The 22485-nt window shown below is 41.6% G+C and overlaps 1 protein-coding gene and 1 pseudogene across 8 annotated transcripts in view; one reads left to right on the forward strand and one right to left on the reverse strand.

Moving 5' to 3' along the window:
- The first annotated feature begins 3228 nt into the window (after positions 1 to 3228).
- Positions 3229 to 22485, forward strand: part of RAD52 (RAD52 homolog, DNA repair protein) — a 37483-nt gene continuing 18226 nt past the window's right edge. For 5 of the 8 annotated variants that reach the window (XM_073886933.1, XM_073886936.1, XM_073886934.1 and 2 more), the window contains exons 1-5: positions 5112 to 5295; positions 17891 to 17995; positions 19043 to 19144; positions 19742 to 19835; positions 20011 to 20078. In XM_073886933.1, the coding sequence (XP_073743034.1) occupies positions 5248 to 5295; positions 17891 to 17995; positions 19043 to 19144; positions 19742 to 19835; positions 20011 to 20078 (417 nt within the window). In that variant the 5' untranslated portion in view covers positions 5112 to 5247. Of the gene's footprint in view, positions 3523 to 5111; positions 5296 to 17890; positions 17996 to 19042; positions 19145 to 19741; positions 19836 to 20010; positions 20079 to 22485 lie in introns of those variants that run through there. The other 3 variants (XM_025851936.2, XM_025851935.2, XM_073886938.1) reach the window with 3 other exon arrangements.
- On the reverse strand, positions 16149 to 16906 carry LOC141371494 (large ribosomal subunit protein uL14-like; annotated as a pseudogene).

Genomic DNA, 22485 nt, shown 5'->3' on the forward strand with positions numbered 1-22485 from the left:
TGGGTCATATGGTAATTCCATTTTTAATTTTTTGAAGAACCCTTATATGGCTTTCTTTTTTTTAAGATTTTATTTATTTGTTTGACAGAGAGCACAAGTAGGCAGAGAGGCAGGCAGAGTGAGAGGGAGAAGCAGACTCTCTGCTGAGCAGAGAGCCTGACGGGGGCTTGATCCCAGGACCCTGGGATCACGACCTGAGCCAAAGGCAGATGCCCAACAGACTGAGCCACCCAGGCATCCCCATTATATGGTTTTCCATGGTATTTGCCCCATTTTACATTCCTACCAACAGGGCACAAGGGTTTCAATTTTTCTACATCCTCATCAACACCGGGTATTTCCTATTTTTAAAATTACTGTTAGCCATCCTAATGGGTGTAGGCAAGCTGTTTTATGTGTATAGTTTTGGACCCTGCTTTTTGCACAGAAAACGATCTTGGACAATTTTGCATGTCAATGGACATTTTTCTAAACATGATTTTTAATGGCTGTATTTTTTTAAAGATTTTATTTATTTATTTGAGTGAGAGAAAGAGCGAGAGAGCACACGAGCGGGGAGGAGGGAATGGGCAGAGGGAAAGGGGCAGAAGCAGCAGGAGAGGCAGTCTTCCCACTAAGCAGGGAACTGGACATGGGGCTTGATCCCAGGACCCCAGGATCATGACCTGAGCTGAAGGCAGACACTTAACCGACTGAGCCACCCAGGTGCCCCTAATACTGTATTATTGAACAGATCCCATAATGTGGTATTTTAATTTGTTTCCAGTAACTTTTAGGGTATAAATCTTTGTGTACATCCCTGATATTTTCTTTAGTTGATAAGGTCCTGGAGGTTGAATTCCTGGGTCACAGTTTATATATATACATATATACATGTATATATGTATATATATACATATATACATGTATATATACATGTATATATGTATATATATTTAAGATTTTATTTATTTACTTGAGAGAGAGAACAAGCGCAGGGGAGAGGCACAGAGAGAGGGAGAAGCAGACTCCTTGCTGAGCAGGGAGCCAGATGCAGGGCTTGATCCCAGGGATCCGGGATCATGACCCCAGCCGAAGAAAGCTCAACCAACTGAGCCACTCAGGAGCCCCTGGAGGGTATATATTTTTGTCATATATATATTGTTTGATTGCTTTCCTGAGAGGTTGCATCAGTATATATTCCTACCAGCAGTGCAAAAGTATCATCTACACGGAATATTATCAGAAATATTAATTAATTATTTTTATTATTTTTTTTAGATTTTATTTATTTATTTGACAGAGAGAGACACAGCGAGAGGGAACACAAGCAGGGGGAGTGGGAGAGGGAGAAGCAGGCTTCCCGCTGAGAGCCGGAGGTGGGCTGATCCCAGGACCCTGGGATCATGATCTGAGCTGAAGGCAGACGCTTAACAACTGAGCCACCCAGGTGCCCCTAATTAATTAATTAATTATTTTAAAGTGAGCTCTTCACCCAATGTGGGGCTTTAACTTATGACCCTGAGATCAAGAGACCCACGCTCCACCAACTGAACCAGTCAGGCGCCCCTCATACATTATTTTAATGTGTGATCATAAATACAAGGTCAGCAAGAATATACATCAACTGATAACAATGGTTAACTTTGAGAATATGATAGGTTTTGATGTATGAGTGGTCAAATAAAATGTTGGATTTATTTTTATTGTTTGTATTTTTCAATAAGAATGTAATCCTGTAATATTTGTATAAAATATTTTAATTTCCTAATTTAAAACAGAAATGAGTGAAATGATACACTTATTTTAGTATACATGTCTTTTTTACTTTTATTAATTTTTTAAAATTTTATTTATTTATTTATTTGAGAGAGAGAATGAAAGAGAGAGAGCAGGAGAGGGGGGAGGGTCAGAGGGAGAAGCAGACTCCCTGCTCAGCAGGGAGCCCGATGTGGGACTTGACCCCAGGACTCCAGGATCACCTGAGCCGAAGGCAGTGGCTTAACCAACTGAGCCACCCAGGCGCCCCTTTACTTTTATTAAACTTAAACCTTTTTTCATATTTATTATATTTACCCTTTTGTGAAATACCTACTTATTTCATTTGCCTGTTATTCTTATTAGAACTTTTTATACATAAACTGTCTACCATTCATGATATTTCCCCTTTTTCTTGTTTACTTCTAAAGTTTATTTTCAACTGCAGAAGTTTAAAAAGTTTTATGTAGGTAGTTACATTTGTCCCTCTTTTACTTTACGATTTTTGTCTCGTTTTTATACTTAGAAAGTCCTCCATTCTGAGGTCGGATACTCATCTGTGTATCTTTTACTTTGTTTTATGTGTATCTTTGTGTTTAACATTTCACTCTTGAATTCAATTGTAATTTATTTTAGTGTATGTTTTGATAAGGAATCTAACCCAAACGGTTAACTAATCGTCCCAGCACCATTTTAAAAGTAAACCATTCCTTTCTTGGTTCATTTGAAATGCCACCTTTACCAAATAAATTGTTCATGCATTGGGTCTGATTCTAGGCTTTTTACTCAGCTTCCGATGGTGTCACTGGGAAGAGTGAGTAGTCATCCAGGAAATGACTTGCTCTGGAGTATTGCTGCTCAGATAATGAACCTTCTGGTTAAAAGGGGTGTATTGAAACAACCAATTTGGAAACGTAAGAGAATGATTTTGTTGGAGTTCTTAAATACTTAAGACGGGGTTGTAATGACTAAACATTTTAGTCTTGTTTTTGAACACTGCTAATAGGATGTGCAGTCATCACCCAGTTTCAAGGCACAGTTCCAAGGACCATTCTAAAGAACTCCCTTCTTCCTTGTCGCCACACTCTCATTTCCCTTCGGTCCCAGCTAATTTAAGAAGCCATCAGGTGATGAGCGCGTGTGTGCGCGGGGCAGTGGCAGGAGAGGAAGAAAGCTTAGTGAGCAAACATGTCCACACTGCCTCGGTTTGCTGTGCCTGCCTGGTGTGGAATCTATAAAGGCCTCTGATGACCATTCTTAAGAAGACTTAAAAGCATGTTTTCTTTTCCTGCAGTATCCCTCGCGTGCACAGACGGATTCTGAGAAGTTCCTAAGCCGCCGCACAGCCGCATTCTATCTGGGGATTGGGTTTGCGCGGTCTCTCAGTAAGGCGAGGGAATGCCCCTCGTGAGCCCGCCGAGTCCGCCAGGGGGCAGCAGAGACCTGGGCGGCCGCAAAAGTAGAGGGCGTGCGGGGGGAGATGGAGGCAGAGGGAGTGACGCGGAGAGATCAGCTTTGGCACGTCGAGGTCAGCGTCGCGCTGCCAGCTTGCTTTACGGCTTTCGGCAGATTGCCTTGCGGCTCTTCTCCCCTTCTGACTTGATTTTCGGCTCCTCCTCCTCCTTCCTTCCCGCCCACCCCGGGCTCGCGCTCGATTTGGACCTTCTTCCCAGGGTTCTCTTGCAGTTCCTTCCCAGTCTCCTCTGCGCGGCTCTATCTAAACTCCCTTCTCTGCATTTAACCTAGACCGAGCTCCCTGCGTGCATCGCGCGCTGCCACAGGTACGTAAGTGGGGGCGGGGGGGGCGGGGGGGGCGGGGGGGCGGGAGGACGGCCCAGTTGAGGTGGTTCCGGCCCAGGGCTGTGGAGCGTGAGCTGCGAAGGTTCTGAGTAGATGGGTTGGGGCGGCGGTTGAGCTCGTCTTGCGGGCTCCAAAAGAGTGATCCTGAGTCCAGGGCCTGTACTAGTTAGTACAGTAGGGGTTCAGGATCAGGGCCTACCGAAAGTTTGGTTAGGAGGGACAGGAGTACAGGAGACTTGGACCAACACCCCGAGACCCCACGACGGGGTGCGGGCGGCGTATTGTTAATTGTGACCGTCCGGTGCACGGGCGCGAGACCTCCCAAACTCCTTGTTGACAGGAGTGAAGGGTGCTGAAGTTTGTGTCTGTAGCTAGGCGGAGTTGGGAGGAGGGGTTGCAGTTGGGAAAGTATTACCCATTTCAAAGGAATTTGACATTCAAGTTTAGCCACATATTTAGCCTTCATAGTTTTTTTTTTTATTGAGATACAATTCATATATGATTAAATTCATCCATTTAAACAGTTCGGTGGGTTTAGTATATTCACAGGGTTGTGCAACCATCACCATTATCTAGTCCCATAACATTTGTATCACCCCGAAAAGAAACCCACAACTCGTTAGCCGGCACTTCTTATTTGTCCCTATCCCCCCCGCCCCCCCGCCACTAATCTACTTTTTGTCTCTGAATTTGCCAGTTCTAGATAAGTGGAATCCTACGGTTTGTTTTTGTGTGTTGGGCTTATTTCATCTAACATAACGTTTTCAAGGTTCATGCATGTTGTAGCATTGTCAATACTGCACTCCTTTTTATGGCTGAATAATAATAATAATAATCCTTGGTAGGGGTATGCCACATTTTGTTGCTCCATTAGTTGATGAGCGTTTGGGTTGTTTCTACTTTTGGCTTCCTAGACCTTTTAAGGTCTGTTCCTCCGCAGAACTCCCAGTCTGAGACACATTTTTATTTTTATTTGTTATTTATTTATTTTATTGTTATTTTAAAGATTTTATTCATTCATTTGAGGCACAGGGATACAGAGAGAGAGAGAATGAGCAGGGGGAGAGGCAGAGGGAGAGAGAGAAGCAGGCTCCCCGCCGAGCCAGGAGCCCGATGTGGGGCTCTGTCCCAGGACCCTGGGATCATGACCTGAGCCGAAGGCAGACGCTTAACCATCTGAGCCACCCAGGTGCCCCTGAGCCACATTTTTAAACGAAATTCTCATAAGCCAGCATTTAACGCTGAGACTGGCTCAGGTTTTTTAGTGGCCTCAGTTCTGGTATCTTTTAGGGAAAGTTGTCTTTTTAAAGTCGTTTCTTAGACCATTAATTGTAGTAGCTAGCAGAGAAATACTTGTGTTGCTGCGTGATGTGTGCCATGACCTGTTCACCTTGTGATATGAACTGGGTGCAGTTGGAGATGAGTGTATGAAAAATGTAGCTGATAATAGCTGTGGGAGAGAGGTTTTATCTCAAAACCAAACAAAAAAACCTGTAGTTGATCCTCATTATTCATGGACTATTTATTTGGGAATGTACCTCCCATAAATTTCTTTGTAACCCCTAAATCAACACTCATGGTGCTTTGAGGTATATTTAGTGTCACATTTTTCTCAATTTTGTACTTTTTGGTAGTGATTTCGCAGTTTGGAATGGCCTCTAAGCATATTGCTGAAGTATTGTCTAGCATTACAAGTGCAAGAAGGCTGTGATGTCTCTTACAAAGAAAAGAAAGCTTCTTTTAGGTAGCATTGTTCAGGTATGAGTTACATGCTTATGGCTATGAGGTTGTTGTTAATGAGCTAACATATATGGAGTGAGGTGTCTTTCAGTAGAAACACACATAAAACGAGATTATGTATTGACTAAGAAAATGTTGTGACCAGAGGCTCACAAGAACCTAACCCCGTGTTTCTCCTGGGAGCAAATGTTTCAGTATTTGATAATTCAGTGTTCATGATGACTTTATAGAGCTACCATGAATGAGAATTGACTGCATAACCAATGTAATTATTCAAGGGCAGAAAGCCTAGTGTGGATATTCTTCTATCTCTGTAACTTTTAAAATTTTTCCACTCAAGGCATTCATTTTTAATACCATACTGGCAGTTTTAGAGTGAAGAGAAGCTAAAATAAAAATAAAGTGCTCTCTATACTAGGGCTAGGTCAGGACTATGTTAAGTGCTGGAGATTCAGTAGTTAGTATATGGGCCTTTCTGTTCTTGAATGGCTGAGTGTGGATTATGAGTGTAATATGTGCTTTGATGTGTGTCTAAAATGCTAGGGAACAAAGGATTGATTCTATTTAGAGTGTAACCTGCATAAGGCTTCAAAGAGAAGATGACATTTGAAGTTTCACAAAATGTTACAGCAGCATGTGCATAAGTGAAAATAAAAGAAAAAAACTTGATCTCCAATCCTGCTGTTCTTGATCTTTGCGATCAGATCCTCTCCCGTCACTGAGTTCTGTCGGTTCTGCCCCCTTGTAATACATATCCAGAGTCCGTCCTTTTTCCGCATGGCCATGATCTTCCTTTATCATTTTCTCTCTGGAGGGTTCTAACAGACTCCTAACTGATCCCTCCCTTAATTATTCACTGTTGACAAAGAGCCTTCTGACACCTGAATATAATCTCATCATTCTCAGCTTAAAATTTCCATTGCTCTCCCAAAGTTTATAAACTAATGTTTCAAGCTTTTTAAGGTGGCTTATATTACCCTTCATGATCATGCCCTGCCTATCCTGTCTTTTTTTTTTTAATTTAAAGATTTTATTTATTTATTTGACAGAGAACATAAACAGGGGGAGCAGGAGAGAGAGAAGCAGGCTCTCCACTGAGCAGAGGGCCGGATGCTGGTCTCGATCCCAGGACTCTGGGATCATGACATGAGCTGAAGGCAGATACTTAACCGATTGAGCCACCCAGGTGTCTCCTGTCCTGTCTTTAGTAAATAGGAGAAAAGATCAGACAAAAGAGGAAAATTCCCGTATGTAACATGCCTCATTCCCTCTTACTCCTTCTTCCCTCCACTTATAATTAGATAAGAATAAAAACATTTTTACAAATCTTGTTGACCTTCTTAATAGCTCTCAAATTCATCCATTTCTTGCTCATAGCCCCTGCCCTGGTTCAAGCTCTTTCCCTTTCCATCCAACATTTTTTTTTTTTTTTTTTGAGAGGATGGTGGAGGGGCAAGGGAGAGAGAATCTTAAGCAGGCTCCATGCCCAGCACAGAGCCCAATGTGGAGCCCAATGGGGGGCTCAGTCTCACAACCCTGAGCCAAAATCCAGAATTGGAGCTTAACTGACTGAGCCACCTAGGTGCCTCTGTCCCACAAATCTTTTCTTGGTCCTATGATTTTATTTCTCTGAGAAAATACCTATCAGAAGAATTCTTGGGTCATATGGCAGATGCATGTTTAATTTCTAAAGAAATTATCAGTTCTTTTCCAAAATGACAAAACATAAGACTCCTAGAAGAAAATAAAAAATATCTTCATGACCTGGGCGTGTGCAGAGGTTTCTTAGACAAGACTTAGAAAGCAGTACCCAACTTTAAAAAAATGTGATAACATCAGATTTAAAGCTTCTCCTCAAAGACAACTCTAAGAAAATGAATAGGCAAACATCAACACCTACCTAACAAAAGACTGATCTCCAGGGTATAAAAAGAGCCATTAGAGTTCAAGGCCTGGGGATAATCCTCTGTGGCCTGCTGTTCTACCCTCTGAACCTAAGTCGTGATTCTTTTTTCATGGAGGGTAGCATGTGCTTACAGCTGAATAGTTTTATCATTCTTTTTCCAGCCAGCGGTGTATGAGAATTGCAGTTGCTTCACATCCTTGCCAACTTTTGGTGCTGTAGTCTTTATTTTTAGCCATTCTGGAGTGTATAGAGGGGTATGTTGTTACGGTTTTAATTTTAGTCCTTGATCACTAATGATGTTGAACACTTTCTGGGCTTGTTGACATTTGGGTATCTTCCTTTAAGTGCCTGCCCGGATTTTTGACCACCTAAAATTGGGTTATTTGTTTTTATTATTGAGTTGCAGGAGTTGTATCTTTTTTATATCCTGGATATCAGTCTTTTGTGGTTGCCTATCCATTTTCATAGAGTGCTCTTTGATAAGCAAAGTATTACATTTTGGTGTAGTCATATTTATCTTTTCTTTTTTTTATTGTCACTGCTTTCTGAGTCTTGTCTAAGAAATCTTGAGCATTGGGGCGCCTGGGTGGCTCAGTCGGTTAAGCGACTGCCTTCGGCTCAGGTCATGATCCCAGGGTCCTGGGATCGAGCCCCGCATCGGGCTCCCCGCTCTGCAGGAAGCCTGCTTCTCCCTCTCCCACTCCCCCTGCTTGTGTTCCCTCTCTCGCTGTCTCTCTCTCTGTCAAATAAATAAATAAAATCTTTAAAAAAAAAAAAGAAATCTTGACCATCTCTAGGATGTGAAGATATAGTTCTGTATTTTCTTCTAGAAATTTTATGTTTGTAGCTTTTATATTTAGGCCTATGATCCATCTCTAGTTTTTGTGAATTGTGTGAAAAATACTTTCTGGAAAATATAAAATTTTTTCCCCATATGGATATCCAGTTGTCCCAGCATCATTTGTTGAAAATGCCGTTGCATTACATTTGTACCTTTGCAATTCCGATTGCCATTCAGATGACTGTATAAATGGTGGTTAGTTTCTGGGCTTTTTTTTCCTGTTCCACTGATCCTTTTTTTTTTTTTATTAAAGATTTATTTATCTTAGAGTGCATGCAAGAGGAGGGGGAGGGGCAGACAGAGAGGGAGAGGGAGAGAAGCTCCAGTAGACTCCCCCCTGAGCACGGAGCTCAATGCAGGGCTTGATCCCACAACCCCAAGACCTTGACCCTGAGACCTGACCTGAGCCAAAACCAAGAGTTGGTCACCTAACCAACTGAGCCACCCAGGTGCCCCACCACTGATCAATTCTTAATGTCAGTTTTAGTTACTTTTTATTTATTTATTTTTAAAATTATTAACATATAATGTATTATTTGTTTCAGGGGTAGTTTTAATTCTATTTTAATTACTGTAGCTTTATAGTAAGTCATGAAGCCACATAGTGTAGGTCCTTCAACTTTGTTGTTTTTCAAGATTGATTTGGACAGTCTAGTTCCTTTGCATTTCCATATCAGTATTAGAGTCATTTTTATCAATTTCTTTTTTTTTTTAAGATTTTATTTATTTATTAGAGAGAGAGACAGCGAGAGAGGGAACACAAGCAGGGGGAGTTGGGGAGGGAGAAGCAGGCTTCCTGCTGAGCAGGGAGCCCGATGCGGGGCTCGATCCCAGGACCCTGGGATCATGACCTGAGCTGAAGGCAGACGCTTAACGATTGAGCCACTCAGGCCCCCCCATTTTATCAATTTCTATGCAAAAGTCTGTTATGGTTATGACTGGGATGACATTTAATCTTTACATCAATTTGGGAAAAATTAACATTTCAATGGTATTGACTCTTAAAATCTATGAGCATGGTATATCTCCCTTTTTACTAGGTCTTAGTTGCTTTTAGTACTGTTTGTAGTTTTCAGTGGGGAGGCCTTACACATCTTTCATTAAATTTATTCCTAAGTACGCCTTTTTAACTCTATTATAAGATGGAGTCATCATTTTTATTGTTATTTTGTATATAATATGCCATTTTTCTTTGTTTCCCAGATGTTCTCTTTATTTTTGTTTTCAGCAGTTTGCCTACAATGTGTCTAGGTGTGATTTTCTTTGTATTTATCCTACTTGAGGTTTTCTGACCTTAAATCTAAAAAATTTATGCCTGTCACCCAATTTAGGAAATTTCAGGTCATTAAATTTTTTTGTTGTTGTTTTTGTTTTCCATTCTCTTTAACCTCTTCTTCTGGGACTTCAATTATATTTGTGTTAGCTGTTTTTATATTTTTCCACAGGACCCTGAGACTCTTTCATTATTTTCAGTCTGTCTTTTTCTCCTCTTCGGATTACATAATTTCTATTGCACTACCTTCAAGTTCACTGACTTTTTTATCTTTAATTTTGTATTTTGTGAACAGGATTGATAGATGATTTATGAGATTCCATGGTCAAGAACGGTTCCTATTCTTTTGTAAGTGTAGTGAGTATGGTTTCTCTATTAGAAGGCAAAAAGCCAAAAAAGGGGACATGGTTATATGTCCTTTGACTTTTAAATTTTCTCTTGTCTTATAGGATCTATACTCTGCCCTCTCTGCCCTTCACAGCACAGTTTCAAAGGACACCTCATTCCTTTTTGCCATCTTCTGCCCAGAAACATGGGCTTTCCAATACTGCCTCCTTGAGTTGTGTATACACTTTTTTTCCTGGACTGCTCTGACCTACCAGAACTCTGTCAGTATCTGCATACTTAGTTTGGGTTCTTTTTCCTGGGAGCAATTTTAGCTCCATCTTAGGCTGTCCATCTACTCCTCTCTCCTATGTGTTTCTCTTCCCATCTATGTCTCACCTTACTCTCCTTGAAGACTCAGAATGTGCGTTTGAGAAATATCTCCACCAGAAGTTGATGTTTATTTTTTCTAATTCCAGGCAGTTTGACGCTTGCAGTATTTTCAGTCTTTTTTTTTTTTAAGATTTTATTTATTTATTAGAGAGAGAGAATGAGAGAGAGAGAGCACGAGAGGGAAGAGGGTCAGAGGGAGGAGCAGACTCCCCGCTGAGCAGGGAGCCCGATGTGGACTCGATCCTGGGACTCCAGGATCATGACCTGAGCCGAAGGCAGTTGCTCAACCAACTGAGCCACCCAGGCGCCCTTCAGTCTTCTAATTATATTACAAGATATGGGATATTTGTGGTTTTATTTGTTTCTCTTTTTGGTCTGCATTGGATGTATTGGGATATTTGGATTTACGTAGCTGCTGTAACTGGCTATGCAGGAAGTCTTTCCTAATATTTTATTTTGAAACATTTGAAGCCTTCGGAAAAGTCATACAAGGGATGCCTGCATATCCTTCGCCTAGATTCATAAATTTGTTACTTTGCTTTATCTTCCTCTCCTCCTCTTTGCGCACACATACATTTTATTAGTTGAATGATTTGAGAGTAAGTTGCAGAAAACATGACAATTCACTCATACTACTTCCTCATGTATAAGAAAGAGATCATTCTCTTACATAACTGTGACGCAAGTTTAACAACAATACAATACCATTGAATAGTATGCAGTCCATCGTCAGAATCACATCTGTCCCCAGACTATCCTTTACAGCTTTTTTTTTCCTGATCTAAAATCCTCTCAAGGACCACACTGTAGTAGTTGTTGTGCGTTGTGTGTCTTTAGTCTCTTGATCTAGAAGAGTTCACTTGTTTTGTTTTATTTTTTGACACATTGACATTGTTTGAGTCCAAGCCTTGTAGATTTCAACTTGTTTAATTATTTCTTCTTGATTAGAGTCATTATTAAATTAGTAGGAATACTCCCTGAGTGATGTTTTGACCTTTTCAGTGTATCCATCAGGAAGCTTCTGATGGGACTATTACTGGTGACATTATGTTTGATTACCTGATTAAGGTAGTATCTGTTAGATTTCTCCATTGTAAATGTATCTTTTGCTCCCCCTACATTTTTCTTCAAATGTAAGTAGCTTATCTGAGAGAAGAGCCCAGGATATACTGGTAGAAGAGAGGGGAGTGAGACAGGAAGGAAAAGGCAGTCATCAGAGGGTGAGGGTGCATGGTCAAGCCAGTTACCACCAGTGGGCAACCAAACCTAATTTCACTGGGGAACTCAAGCCAATGCAGAACTCACAGCTCAGTGTTATTTCACAAAATGCGTAAGAGATCTAGGGTCTCCCATCAGTCAGTGTTGGAGAGCTGCTCCCAAGGGCATCGGTTCTCTGGCGCTTCCAACTTACCATGAACAGGTACAAAATGGGCCCTGGATGCCAGAAAAGGCCCTCAGATAAAGAGATACATATGTTGGCATTCGGCAGTTAGGCCAGGGTGCACGATTGTGGTAAGAGCTGAAGGGATAGTTGGCAGAGCATCCATGGTATCTCTATATCTGGGGACCCCAGAACCTAGACTTGAGGCAAAACCTTATGTGCTATGATTTCTTCAGGAAGCAGAAGTAAGGGAAAGGGAGATTGAGGAGAGAAGGAAGAGTAAGTCAGTTCAAGGGTACATTTCCAAGCTGGCCACCCTTTGGTAACAGGTACAACTGACCGCTTGATCTCCTAACGCTGTCTCTCAGGAGCGTGAATGAAGTTCTGTATCCTAGGACAACCCCCCCAAAGAAAGGAGGGAGAAGAATTTACCTCTCAGCTTCTGTATCTCATTGGTAAAAGGTTTGCCGCATGGTATATTCCCTCCCTCAGACTTCCAGGTTGTGCATGTGTGGGCATCAGGTGGGTCCCACAGGTTCTTACACCTTCAAGGTGAGAGGGAAGCCAGGGATGGGAGTGAGAGGCATCCGGCACGAGCAGGAAGTAAGGGACCACTGGTGGTGCCTCTGTGCATTCAGATAGAACTCATGCATATTTGGTCTACCTCATGGCAACTGGGGTAGAAAAAGTGGTCAGGGGCCTCAGAGACAGGCAAGGCCAAGAAGATTTGAGCTGCTGCGTAAGATACACCTGATAAATTTGGATTCTACTTTTTTAGCAAATATGCACATACATACACACACACATAAAATATACACACATAAACTCAATCACATATAAAAAAAGACAGTTATCTGTTACTGGTGGTGATCCCATCAAATTTTACTTCCTTCCATATTTTTTTGATATATGTGTAAAGCTTTCTGCAATAAAGATATTTTAATTTAATTTTTTTAAAAGATTTTATTTATTTATTCATGAGAGACAGAGAGAGAGAAGCAGAGGGAGAAGCAGGCTCCCAAGGAGCAGGGAGCCCGATGCGGGACTCGATCCCAGGACCCTGGGATCATGACCTGAGCCGAAGGCAGACGCTTAACCATCTGAGCCACCCAGGCGCCCAAGATATTTTAATTTTATAATAGGAAAATGGTTGTAGACAGTTTTAGAAAGGAAGGCAGTCAACTTTTTCTCAAAGTAGTAACTGGCAGGGGAAAAAAAAGAATGATTCCATGTTTTACTTTATGGGCAGAGATGAAGTTGTCCTTTTCTGTGATAAAAGGTTGACTTTTCTAAGATATTGTTTAGAAAAGTAGCAAGTTGCTTTTTAAGTGTGAGAAGTGTAACTCTTGCCTTGTAAAATCAGTTTCTAAAGAATTAAAAAATATGCTTTGTCTATCCTACACTATGTACTTCATCCTCCATCCATTTATTCATTTAATCACTCACCAAACACTCCCCTCCCTGATCCCTTACTAGGAGCAAGGTACCATGCTACTCACTGGGGGGCCAAGAAGAATCCAAGAATCTCCTGCCTTCTAGGGGCTCACACTGGAGGGGGAAAACGGATGCAGAAGAGACAGTACTCACCAAATACTTTCTTACACTTCCTAGCCTCCATTGCAATTAAGTTGGAGCCTTGTGACAAGTTCTGTCTGGTGAACTGTGACCAGAAGTGATATGCATCACTTCTGGTCTAAGGCAGCTATGAACTGGTGTGACTTGAACAACTTTCTCCCCTTGCAGTGATGACCTTGGAGGTCACATGTGCTTAGATGACACAGCCATGGGATGGGCAGGGCCCCAGACTGGGTTAGATCCTGCCTGAAGGAGAATAACTATTCTCCTTCCTTTTTTTTATTGTGGCAAAATATACATAACTTAAATTTTTAACCATTTTAACCATTTTTAAGTGTGTAACTCAGTGGCATTAGGTACAGTCCCAGTGTATACCCCTTTATTTTTAACAAATAAGTGAACAAGTGCTCATTTGAAACTTTGTGAGTCTCCCCCACAACTTTTTAGTACCCAATGATGATTTTTGCTGGATACTGTTATCATCACATAATTTTATTTTATTTTTTAAAGATTTTATTTATTTGAGGGTACCTGGGTGGCTCAGTTGGTTAAGCGACTGCCTTCGGCTCAGGTCATGATCCTGGAGTCCCGGGATCGAGTCCCACATCGGGCTCCCTGCTCGGCAGGGAGTCTGCTTCTCCCTCTGACCCTCTTCCCTCTCGTGCTCTCTATCTCTCATTCTCTCTCTCTCAAATAAATAAGTAAAATCTTTAAAAAAAAAAAAAGATTTTATTTATTTGAGAGAGTGAGAGAGAGCATGAGTGGGGGGAGGAGCAGACTTCCCGCCGACCAGGGAGCCGGATGTAGGGCTCTATCCCAGGACTCCCAAGTTCATGACCTGAGCCTAAGGCAGACGCCCAACCAACTGACCCACCCAGTGCCCCTTATCACATCATTTTAATATGATACATTTATGAGGTTGATTTTACTAATATTCCCCTTTACAGATGAGGAAATTGGAGCACAGAAAGTTTAAGTAATTGCCCAACTTAAATAATGTATTGGGTGGGGCGGGATATTGAACCACCTTTGACTGTAACGTTCAAAACATGCTTTATAGCAGGGGTTGGCACACTATGGCCTGTGGACCATATCTGCCACCTCTTTTTGTGATAAAGTTTTATTGGGACACAACCACACTCACTTGTTTACATATTATCTGTGGCTCAGAGGCCCAAGTTGCATAGTTGTGACAGAGACCATGTAGCCTGCAAAACCTAAGATATTTACTATCTGGCACTTTAAAGAAAAGGTTTGCTGACCTCTGTTTTATATAACAGGTCTTTAAATTTTTTATTCTAATTTTTATTAAAATAATACATGTACATATTGGAAAGTGAAATAGTGCTAGTTTTATTTGGAAAAAGATCCCTGCTACACTATTCTCCACCCCAGTCCCACCCCTCGGAGACAGATCCGCTGCATTCTTTTCTTTCTTTTTAAGTAGGGACTTGAACTCACAACTCTGAGTTCAAGACCTGAGCTGAGATCAAGAGTCGGACACAACCAACTGAGCCACCTGGGGGGAGAGGGAAAGGTAGAGGAGAAGCAGACTCCTCGATGAGCAGGGAGTCTGATTGTGGGACTTGGTATCAAGACCTGAGTTGAGGCAGGCGCTTAACTGACTGAGCCACCCAGGCACCCTCCCCACTTTGTTCTTTTAACTATTTTTTCTGGCATTTACAGTTGCATTCTAAATATGATCCTTATTCCACTATTTCCTGTTGTAACAATTTTAAATTGTTGGGTTTTTTTTTTTAAGATTTTATTTATTTATTTGACAGAGAGAGACACAGCGAGAAAGGAACACAAGCAGGGGGAGTGGGAGAGGGAGAAGCAGACTCCCTGCCGAGCAGGGAGCCCGATGCAGGGCTCCATCCCAGGACCCTGGGATCATGATCTGAGCCGAAGGCAGACGCTTAATGACTGAGCCACCCAGGCGCCTCTGTTGATTTTTTTTTTTTTAAAGTAATCTCTGTGCCCAATGTGGGACTTGAACTCACAACCTGAGATCAAGAGTTTAGTGCTCTATCAGCTGAGCCAGCCAGGCACCCAACCTGTTTCAATAGATTGTGTGTGTGTGTGTGTGTGTTCCAATTTCTCCACATCCTCAACTAACGTTGGTTATTCTCTTTTTTATTGTAGCTATCCCAGCATATGTGAAGTGTTTCTTTTTTTTAAGTTTTTATTCAAATTCCAGTTAGTTAACATACAGTGTAATATTAGTTTCAGGTATATAATATATTGATTCTGTTTTAACAATTTTTTGTTTTATTTTTTTAAGTTTACTTATTTAAATATTCTCTGCCCCCAACATGGGGCTTGAACTCACGACCCCAAGATCAAGAGTGGCATGCTGACTGACTGAGCTAGCCAGGCGCCCCTGTTATAACCATTTGAGACACTAATTATTAATTAACCTAGTGTAAGCCACCCTTTTACTTTTTCAGTGCCAGATTAGAAATAATTTATCATTCTTAGTTGAAATGTAGTGTTTTATGATCATTTAAATAATCTTTTGCATTTTCATCATACTGTACATAAGAAAGTTGAGATGTACTTAGCAATAGCTAACCTTTTAGTACTTTGTGTGTGCTACTCTAATGCAGTTTTCATGCAGTATCATGTTAATCTCAACAGAACCCGCAGGAAATGCAAGTTGTATTACTTTGTCCATTTTCTAGATGAGAGAACATCCTTCAGTGAGATTGTATGATTTTTCCCTTAGTCAAGCACCTAGTGGGTGTATAGCCAGAAACTGACATTTAGAACTTGAGCCCCTAAACGCTGTATTGTGGCGCCATGGGAGTGTCCCGCCACCTAACATTCCTAGATTTGTAGTTTTACTGTCAGCAAATAACCTGAAGACTACAGCATGCAAGTTTGCTGAGGCACAACTTTTTTTTTTTGCCAAGTACTGTTTATCTTTTTTTTTTAAAGATTTTATTTATTTATTTGAGAGAGAGAGAATGAGAGACAGAGAGCATGAGAGGGAAGAGGGTCAGAGGGAGAAGCAGACCCCCCGCTGAGCAGGGAGCCTGATGCGGGACTTGATCCCGGGACTCCAGGATCATGACCTGAGCCGAAGGCAGTCGCTTAACCAACTGAGCCACCCAGGCGCCCTGTTTATCTTTATTTTGCATACACTCACAGCCAGTTTGCATCGAGTGATTTCATTTTACAAAAGGAGGAAAGGGTTGGGTGGTGTCAAGAAAAGTGACCTGTAGAAAAGAACAGGAAGACAAACATTGGGAGCACATAATTTAAAATTTTTTTTGAACACACCAAAGAATCCTGCAGTGCTGCCCGCAGCGTCTGCAATCCTGGGCCACACGTGTGCGCACTCCTTTGCAACTGGTCCTGTGACTGCAGCACCTTTCATTTCGCCTTTACTGTTCACTGTGACCCCCACGTTACCTTCAAAACAGAGACACACACCAGCTTTTCTCCAGTAGGACTTGCGTTGTCCAGTTACCTGCTGGATGTATCTTCTTTCTGAACTCTGGTTTGCCTTTCTTCACTCTGGCCGTCACCCCCAGCAGCAGCAGGAAGCCAGTTCCGTCCCTGATCCCCTTCGCTGAGATCATCTACAGATTTTTGGCTCCTGTGCTGTGAGCACAGTTGATCACGGCTCCTATGGGAAGACCCAGGGAAATCCAGAATTTCGCACCGGAGGACCCACCATGTCCTCGCTTCCACATCTTGAATGCTGGAAAGGGACAGAAAGGCTGGGGCACAGCATTGAATCCATCTGCTCTGAGACAGGTGTAGGGGTGGTCAGGTAGTGGGTCAGCCAGTTGCAGGTGCTTCTGAGGGTAATTCTGTTTTCTAACGGACTATACATTTGCATAGTCTCAGTCTAATGCATTGGCTCCCCAACTTGAGCTTGTGTCAGAATCACCTGGTGGGCTTTGGCAAGCACTAACTCCTGGGCCTCCGCTCTAGTTTCTCATCCAGGAGGTCTAGGGTAGGACCTGAGGATTTGCATTTCTACTAAGTTCCCAGGTAATGCTGATGCTGCAACAGACCTAACTGGTCTAACGCTTTATTCTTCCTGAATGTTAGGGCCGTCCCCACTGTTCTCTCTTGCTCTTTAACTTCCCTGTTAGTCTTCACCTACCAGCCAGCTTGTTAGCTCCTGGAAAGTAGGTCAGTTATTATGGCTTTTACCTTTTTTAAAAAAAAATATATTTTATTTATTTATTTGAGAGAGAAAGAGAGCATGAGCAGGGGTAGAGGCAGAGGGAGAGGGGAAAAGCAGACTCTGCACTGAGCAGAGAGCCCGATATGGGGCTTGATCTCAGGGCCCCGAGATCATGACCTGCGCTGAAGATAGACACTTAACTGACTGAGCCACCCAGGTGCCCCTGGCTTATACTTCCCTTTTTGACCCCACTGAGGCCAGGATCATGTTGTTCATATAGTAGGTAGTAATCAGTTGCTTGGTTACTCTCCGTTGGGGTGTCTTTGTAATTTTGACTCTTTCAATGATAAATATTGCAGTTACAATACATTCTAATTATAAAAATCACCTTTAATAACACCATCACCCTAGCAAACATTTCATGGTTTGTTTTTTCAAGTAGGCGCCATGCCCAACGTGGGGCTTGAACTCATGACCCTGAGGTCAAGGTTAGCATGCTCTACCAACTCAGCCAGCCAGGCGCCCCCACCCTAGCAAGAATTTTAACAGAAGGGTAGAAGTGGACCCTAAAGGATTTTCAGTGCCATGTTGGAGGGTAGCTAAGCACTGAGGAGCTTAATCCTTGATTGGGGCAGTGCTTACAAATAAAGTGTTAAGTAAATAAAGCGACTTGTAGGATACTACATGTGGATGATTTAATCTGATTTTGAGTAGAGGCTCTTGTTTTTTTTTCTTTTAGCATTCTTTGAGATCTTTTTAAATCTCTGTTTTTACAGAGGTCACCCGGAATCAACATGTCTGGGACTGAGGAAGCAGTTCTTAGAGGCCGTGGCAGCCATCCTTCCTCTGCTGGTGGCAACTCTGTATTATGCTTTGGACAGGTAACTGTGTGTTTTTCATACCTGGGAAGACTGAGGTTAAGTGAAAAGGCAGGAGAAAGTAATTTGTGGAGCATCGTCATATATTTGGAAGCTATTTATTGTCAGTGGGTTTTCCTGTTAGGTGCATTATTTGGGAGTCTGATGAACTCTCAGGGCATTGTGGAACTTTAGCATTACTACTGGGGATTATATTTAGATTTACATTTTGTTTATTTTTTTGGATAGATTACATATTCACGTGGTAAAACATTCAAAATGAAACATAGACTATATGTGAATGAGAAGTCTTACTCTTTCCCCATCACTCCTATCCACATTTCACCCAGTTCCAAAGAGTCTGGTGTCATACTCTTTGTGGAGATATTCTGTGCATATAAAAGAGATTCTTGCTTTGTCCGCTCGATTCCATCTTTGTCTTTACCAGAGATCTGTTGGTTCAAAGGTATTTCATTTAAATAGGGCAAGGGGAAAACTACCAAGGGGACAAAAATCAAAACAAGTAGTAGTATATTTATGTACATATAGGATGGAAAATTGTTGAATTGGAGAAGAGGTATTTCCCCTACTCCCTTGCAGGCATAAACATCATATATACAGGCTCTGAGGTGGGACGTTTCAGTTTACCAGTTCTGGCTTGAGAAAGTTTTGTCAGGAGGGTGGTGACACCTAGGGCAATGCCTCTCAAAATGTGGCCCAGTGACCCCCGGAGGTCCACCAGACCTCTTCCAAGTCCATGAGGTCAAGAAGAGTTCCTTAATAATAATAAAATACTTCTTGCCTTTTCCTTTCATTCTCTTATGAGTGAACAGTGGGGCTCTCCAGAGCACGCACAGCCTGGGGGGATACTGCCTTGATGGCGGACGGAAGGTGTGCCTTAGAAGTTTCTCAGTTTTAATTCCTAGTGTTGGTAGACATAACCCCGTAAACAAGAGCTCCTAGGATCCTCAGTAGTTTAAGAGTGTAAAGGGTCTGGAGACCAAAAAGTTGAAGACTTGCTGACGTAGGAATGGGGGAAATGTCTATTTAATTTTCCTTTCTGGATTGCAGTATCAGTACACAGCAGAAGAGTACCAGGCCATCCAGAATGCTCTGAGGCAGAGGCTGGGCCCGGAATACATCAGTAGCCGCATGGCTGGAGGAGGCCAGAGGGTAGGAGAGTTGATATGCTTGAAAAGTGGGTGCCCCTCTAGCTGGCTACTCAGAGGATCTCGCTCCCTCTCTGGGTCTTCATGGATTCAGAAGGTCTCCTGCTCACTGTTGCTAGATGTTTCCTAGTGTCTTTGGGAGGGGATGGGTTCCAGCCGTCATTGTCATCTGAAGGGACCCAAGTGTTGTCTTGAGACTTCCATACCTGCCATCTTGGGATTTTTACACCATCTTTTAAAAATGTTTCTTTTGCCCTTTGCTTCTAATTTTAACTTCTGTGTATATTTTTGGTCTTCAATAATATATGTCAGCCTGAGACTTGTACTTTTTTGGAAACTGTGAGTTTTGGAAACTGCTAGGTGAGTGGATATCTTTCCCTTCTGAGTCTAGTCCCTCCTTCCAGACAAAACATTAGTTCTAACTGCTTCCTTCTGGAAGATCTTTGAAATAAGTTCACTGAGAATTTCCTTGGAATGTTAAGGGCAGTTTTGCCAAAAAAGCTGGTAAGGAGTAAATTAAGTAAATTTTGATTCTCATTTAAGTATGGCAGGGAATTTTAACAAGCTTTTTTTTTTTTCCCCCTTTAATTTCTTTTCCCAGGTATGTTACATTGAAGGTCACAGGGTAATTAATCTGGCCAATGAGATGTTTGGTTACAATGGCTGGGCACACTCTGTCACACAGCAGAATGTGGGTATGTTTCCTGGCAACGGTGACTTCTTCATTTCCCTTACTTTGGTACTAATTTCTGATGAGAGTGTTTTGTGGGTGAGGATGTAGGGTAGGTGTATTTTGTTGCCAGTAGGAGGAATATGGGTGAGGCACAGGGATCAGTATCTTCTTCAACTGGTTCTCTTTCCCACTCCTAGATTTTATTGACCTTAACAATGGCAAGTTCTACGTGGGAGTCTGTGCATTTGTGAGAGTCCAGTTGAAGGTGAGGGTGATGGAATAGACCCGCTGCCTCCAAGGACTGGGTGGGTGGTGAGAGAGAAGGAGCAGGTAGAGAATTCTCTGGACTGGGCCTAGAGAGCTAGGTTTTAGAGCTGGGGCTCAGCCAGTGTTCCTTAGGATGGTGGTACCCAAACATTCTTACTCAGGTGCCCCCTAAATGAATTCTGAAAAACTTGTTTTTTCCTGCACACTTTAAGCTGACACCTAAAGTTTTCACCCAAAGTATAAGTGCAGGTCCTCTGCGTTCACAACTTTGTGTTACACCACTTTGCTCTCATGAGAGACCCATGTTGGCACCTGTTTTCGCTTAACTGAAGGAAACCCAGAGAGGATTTTCGCGTTTATGAAAAAAGGCACACCCTGGTGGCAAGAGTGGCCCTGTGAGTCCATCCCCGGGGAACCACACTCAGCATCTCGGCAGAGCTTTGAACGCTCTCTGAGCGTCTGTGCTTTATCTCCATTTTCTTTGTGCATCCGTTAGCAGAATGTGTCCTAAGGTATCAGAAAAACTTAAGAGAGGTTATTTTTTGCATCTGGGAATGCTCAGAAAGTATTTCCATATAAATTAATGGTAATTCTCTGCTTTATGCCATTTTGGCTTACGAAAGTTTTCATGAGGACATTCTACTTTTGGATAACGGGGCAAACCTGTAGTTGCAACGGTATGTTTTTTAGCATATTGTAAAATCTGACATTCTAAAATAAATCTGTTACATTTTTATCTTCCTTTTTTAATTCAAGTGTAATTAACATACGGTGGTATATCAGTATCAGGTGTACAAGATAGTGCTTGAGCACTTCCCTACATTTCTCACGGCTCATCAGGATAAGTGTATCCTTAGTCCCCTTTATTTCACGTATATTTTGTTACATCTTTTTTAAATGTACCAGTGGATTTTAAATATCATAAACGATTAAATACTGTCATCCACTTAAAAAAATACACGAGCAAGCTATTCTTTAGTCATGAGAAATTTTACATTGTTTCTTCTCAAACTCATATTTCCATTCTATCTCCCCATTGGCTTTTGTCAGTATATGTGTGTGTGTGTGTGTATGTATGTATATGTATATATGTATAAATAAAATATATGTTTAGAATATATATATGTTTGGAATATATATTATATATATATGTGTTCAAAACCTTTTATTTATAACCTTAGCCTATTCCTCTGTGTGTGTGTATGTATGTGTATATAAAAGTAATTTTTTGGGGTAAATTTTCAGTGACCTTACAGCTCTAAATTATAAAAAATTTCTTCTGGATTGAGTTACTATTACAGGTATTATTAACACAAAATTGATCAGTCAATTGGGTCTATGAGGGGGACAAAATAACTACATCAAAATTTATATACTTAATAAAAATAAATTTTTATGGAAAATGCATTTCTTTTTTTTTTTTTTCAAAGATTGTATTTATTTATTTGTCAGAGAGAGAGCACAAGTAGGGGAGTGGCAGGCAGAGGGAGAGGCAGACTCCCCACTGAGCAGGGAGCCCGACACAGGGCTTGATCCCAGGACCGTGGGATCATGCCCTGAGCTGAAGGCAGACGCTTAACTGACTGAGCCACCCAGGCGCCCCAAGAAAATGCATTTTTTTTTAAAGATTTTATTTATTCATTTAATTGACAGGGAGAGAGAGAGAGAGAGAGACAGCGTGAGAGGGAACACGAGCAGGGGGAGTGGGAGAGGGAGAAGCAGGCCTCCGGCCGAGCAGGGAGCCCGATGTGGGGCTCATGACCTGAGCTGAAGGCAGTCGCCCAACCAACTGAGCCACCCAGGCGCCCCAGGAAAATGCATTTCTTAATGAGATGGATGAAGCTTTTTTTCTTTTTAGATAGTTTATATGTCCATAGTTTAATACTACTTTTTCCTAGATAGAACATTCAGCATTAATTCTATTCTAACTTCTCATTTTTGTAAACAGTACTGAAAAACCTTACATAAATAAACTGGGAATGGAGAGAGTGTTGTTACAGTGTCACTCATTTCTTTGAATAAGCTTTCTGAGTTATATTTCAAAAATCAGAGTCCTGTCATCCAAAATTATATTCGGTTCTCTATCAGCTAATAACTTGATCAGGTGTACCTTCATTTTTGGTGAAAGCCAAGAAAGGGATACCCACCGAACCCATGAAAAGATTTGCTATCCAGTCGTTTAGAGTCTGTTAAATACAGTATTTCACATTTTCCTTTTGTTTAGTGTCCCAGAGGTTTTTATACCTTGGGGTAATGCACCTTAGTAAGACTTAGGGGGGGTTAGCTATGTGCCTTTTTTATTTTATTTTATTTATTTATATTTTTTATTTTTTAAAGATTTTATTTATTTGTCAGAGAGAGAGTACGAGCAGGGGTTGCGGCAGGCAGAGGGAGAGGGAGAAGCA

Source organism: Callorhinus ursinus, unplaced genomic scaffold (genome assembly GCF_003265705.2).
Source record: "Callorhinus ursinus isolate GAN/ISIS: 27379988/994484 unplaced genomic scaffold, GSC_fseal_2.0 scaffold74, whole genome shotgun sequence".
In the NCBI taxonomy this organism is placed as follows: Eukaryota; Metazoa; Chordata; class Mammalia; order Carnivora; family Otariidae; genus Callorhinus; species Callorhinus ursinus.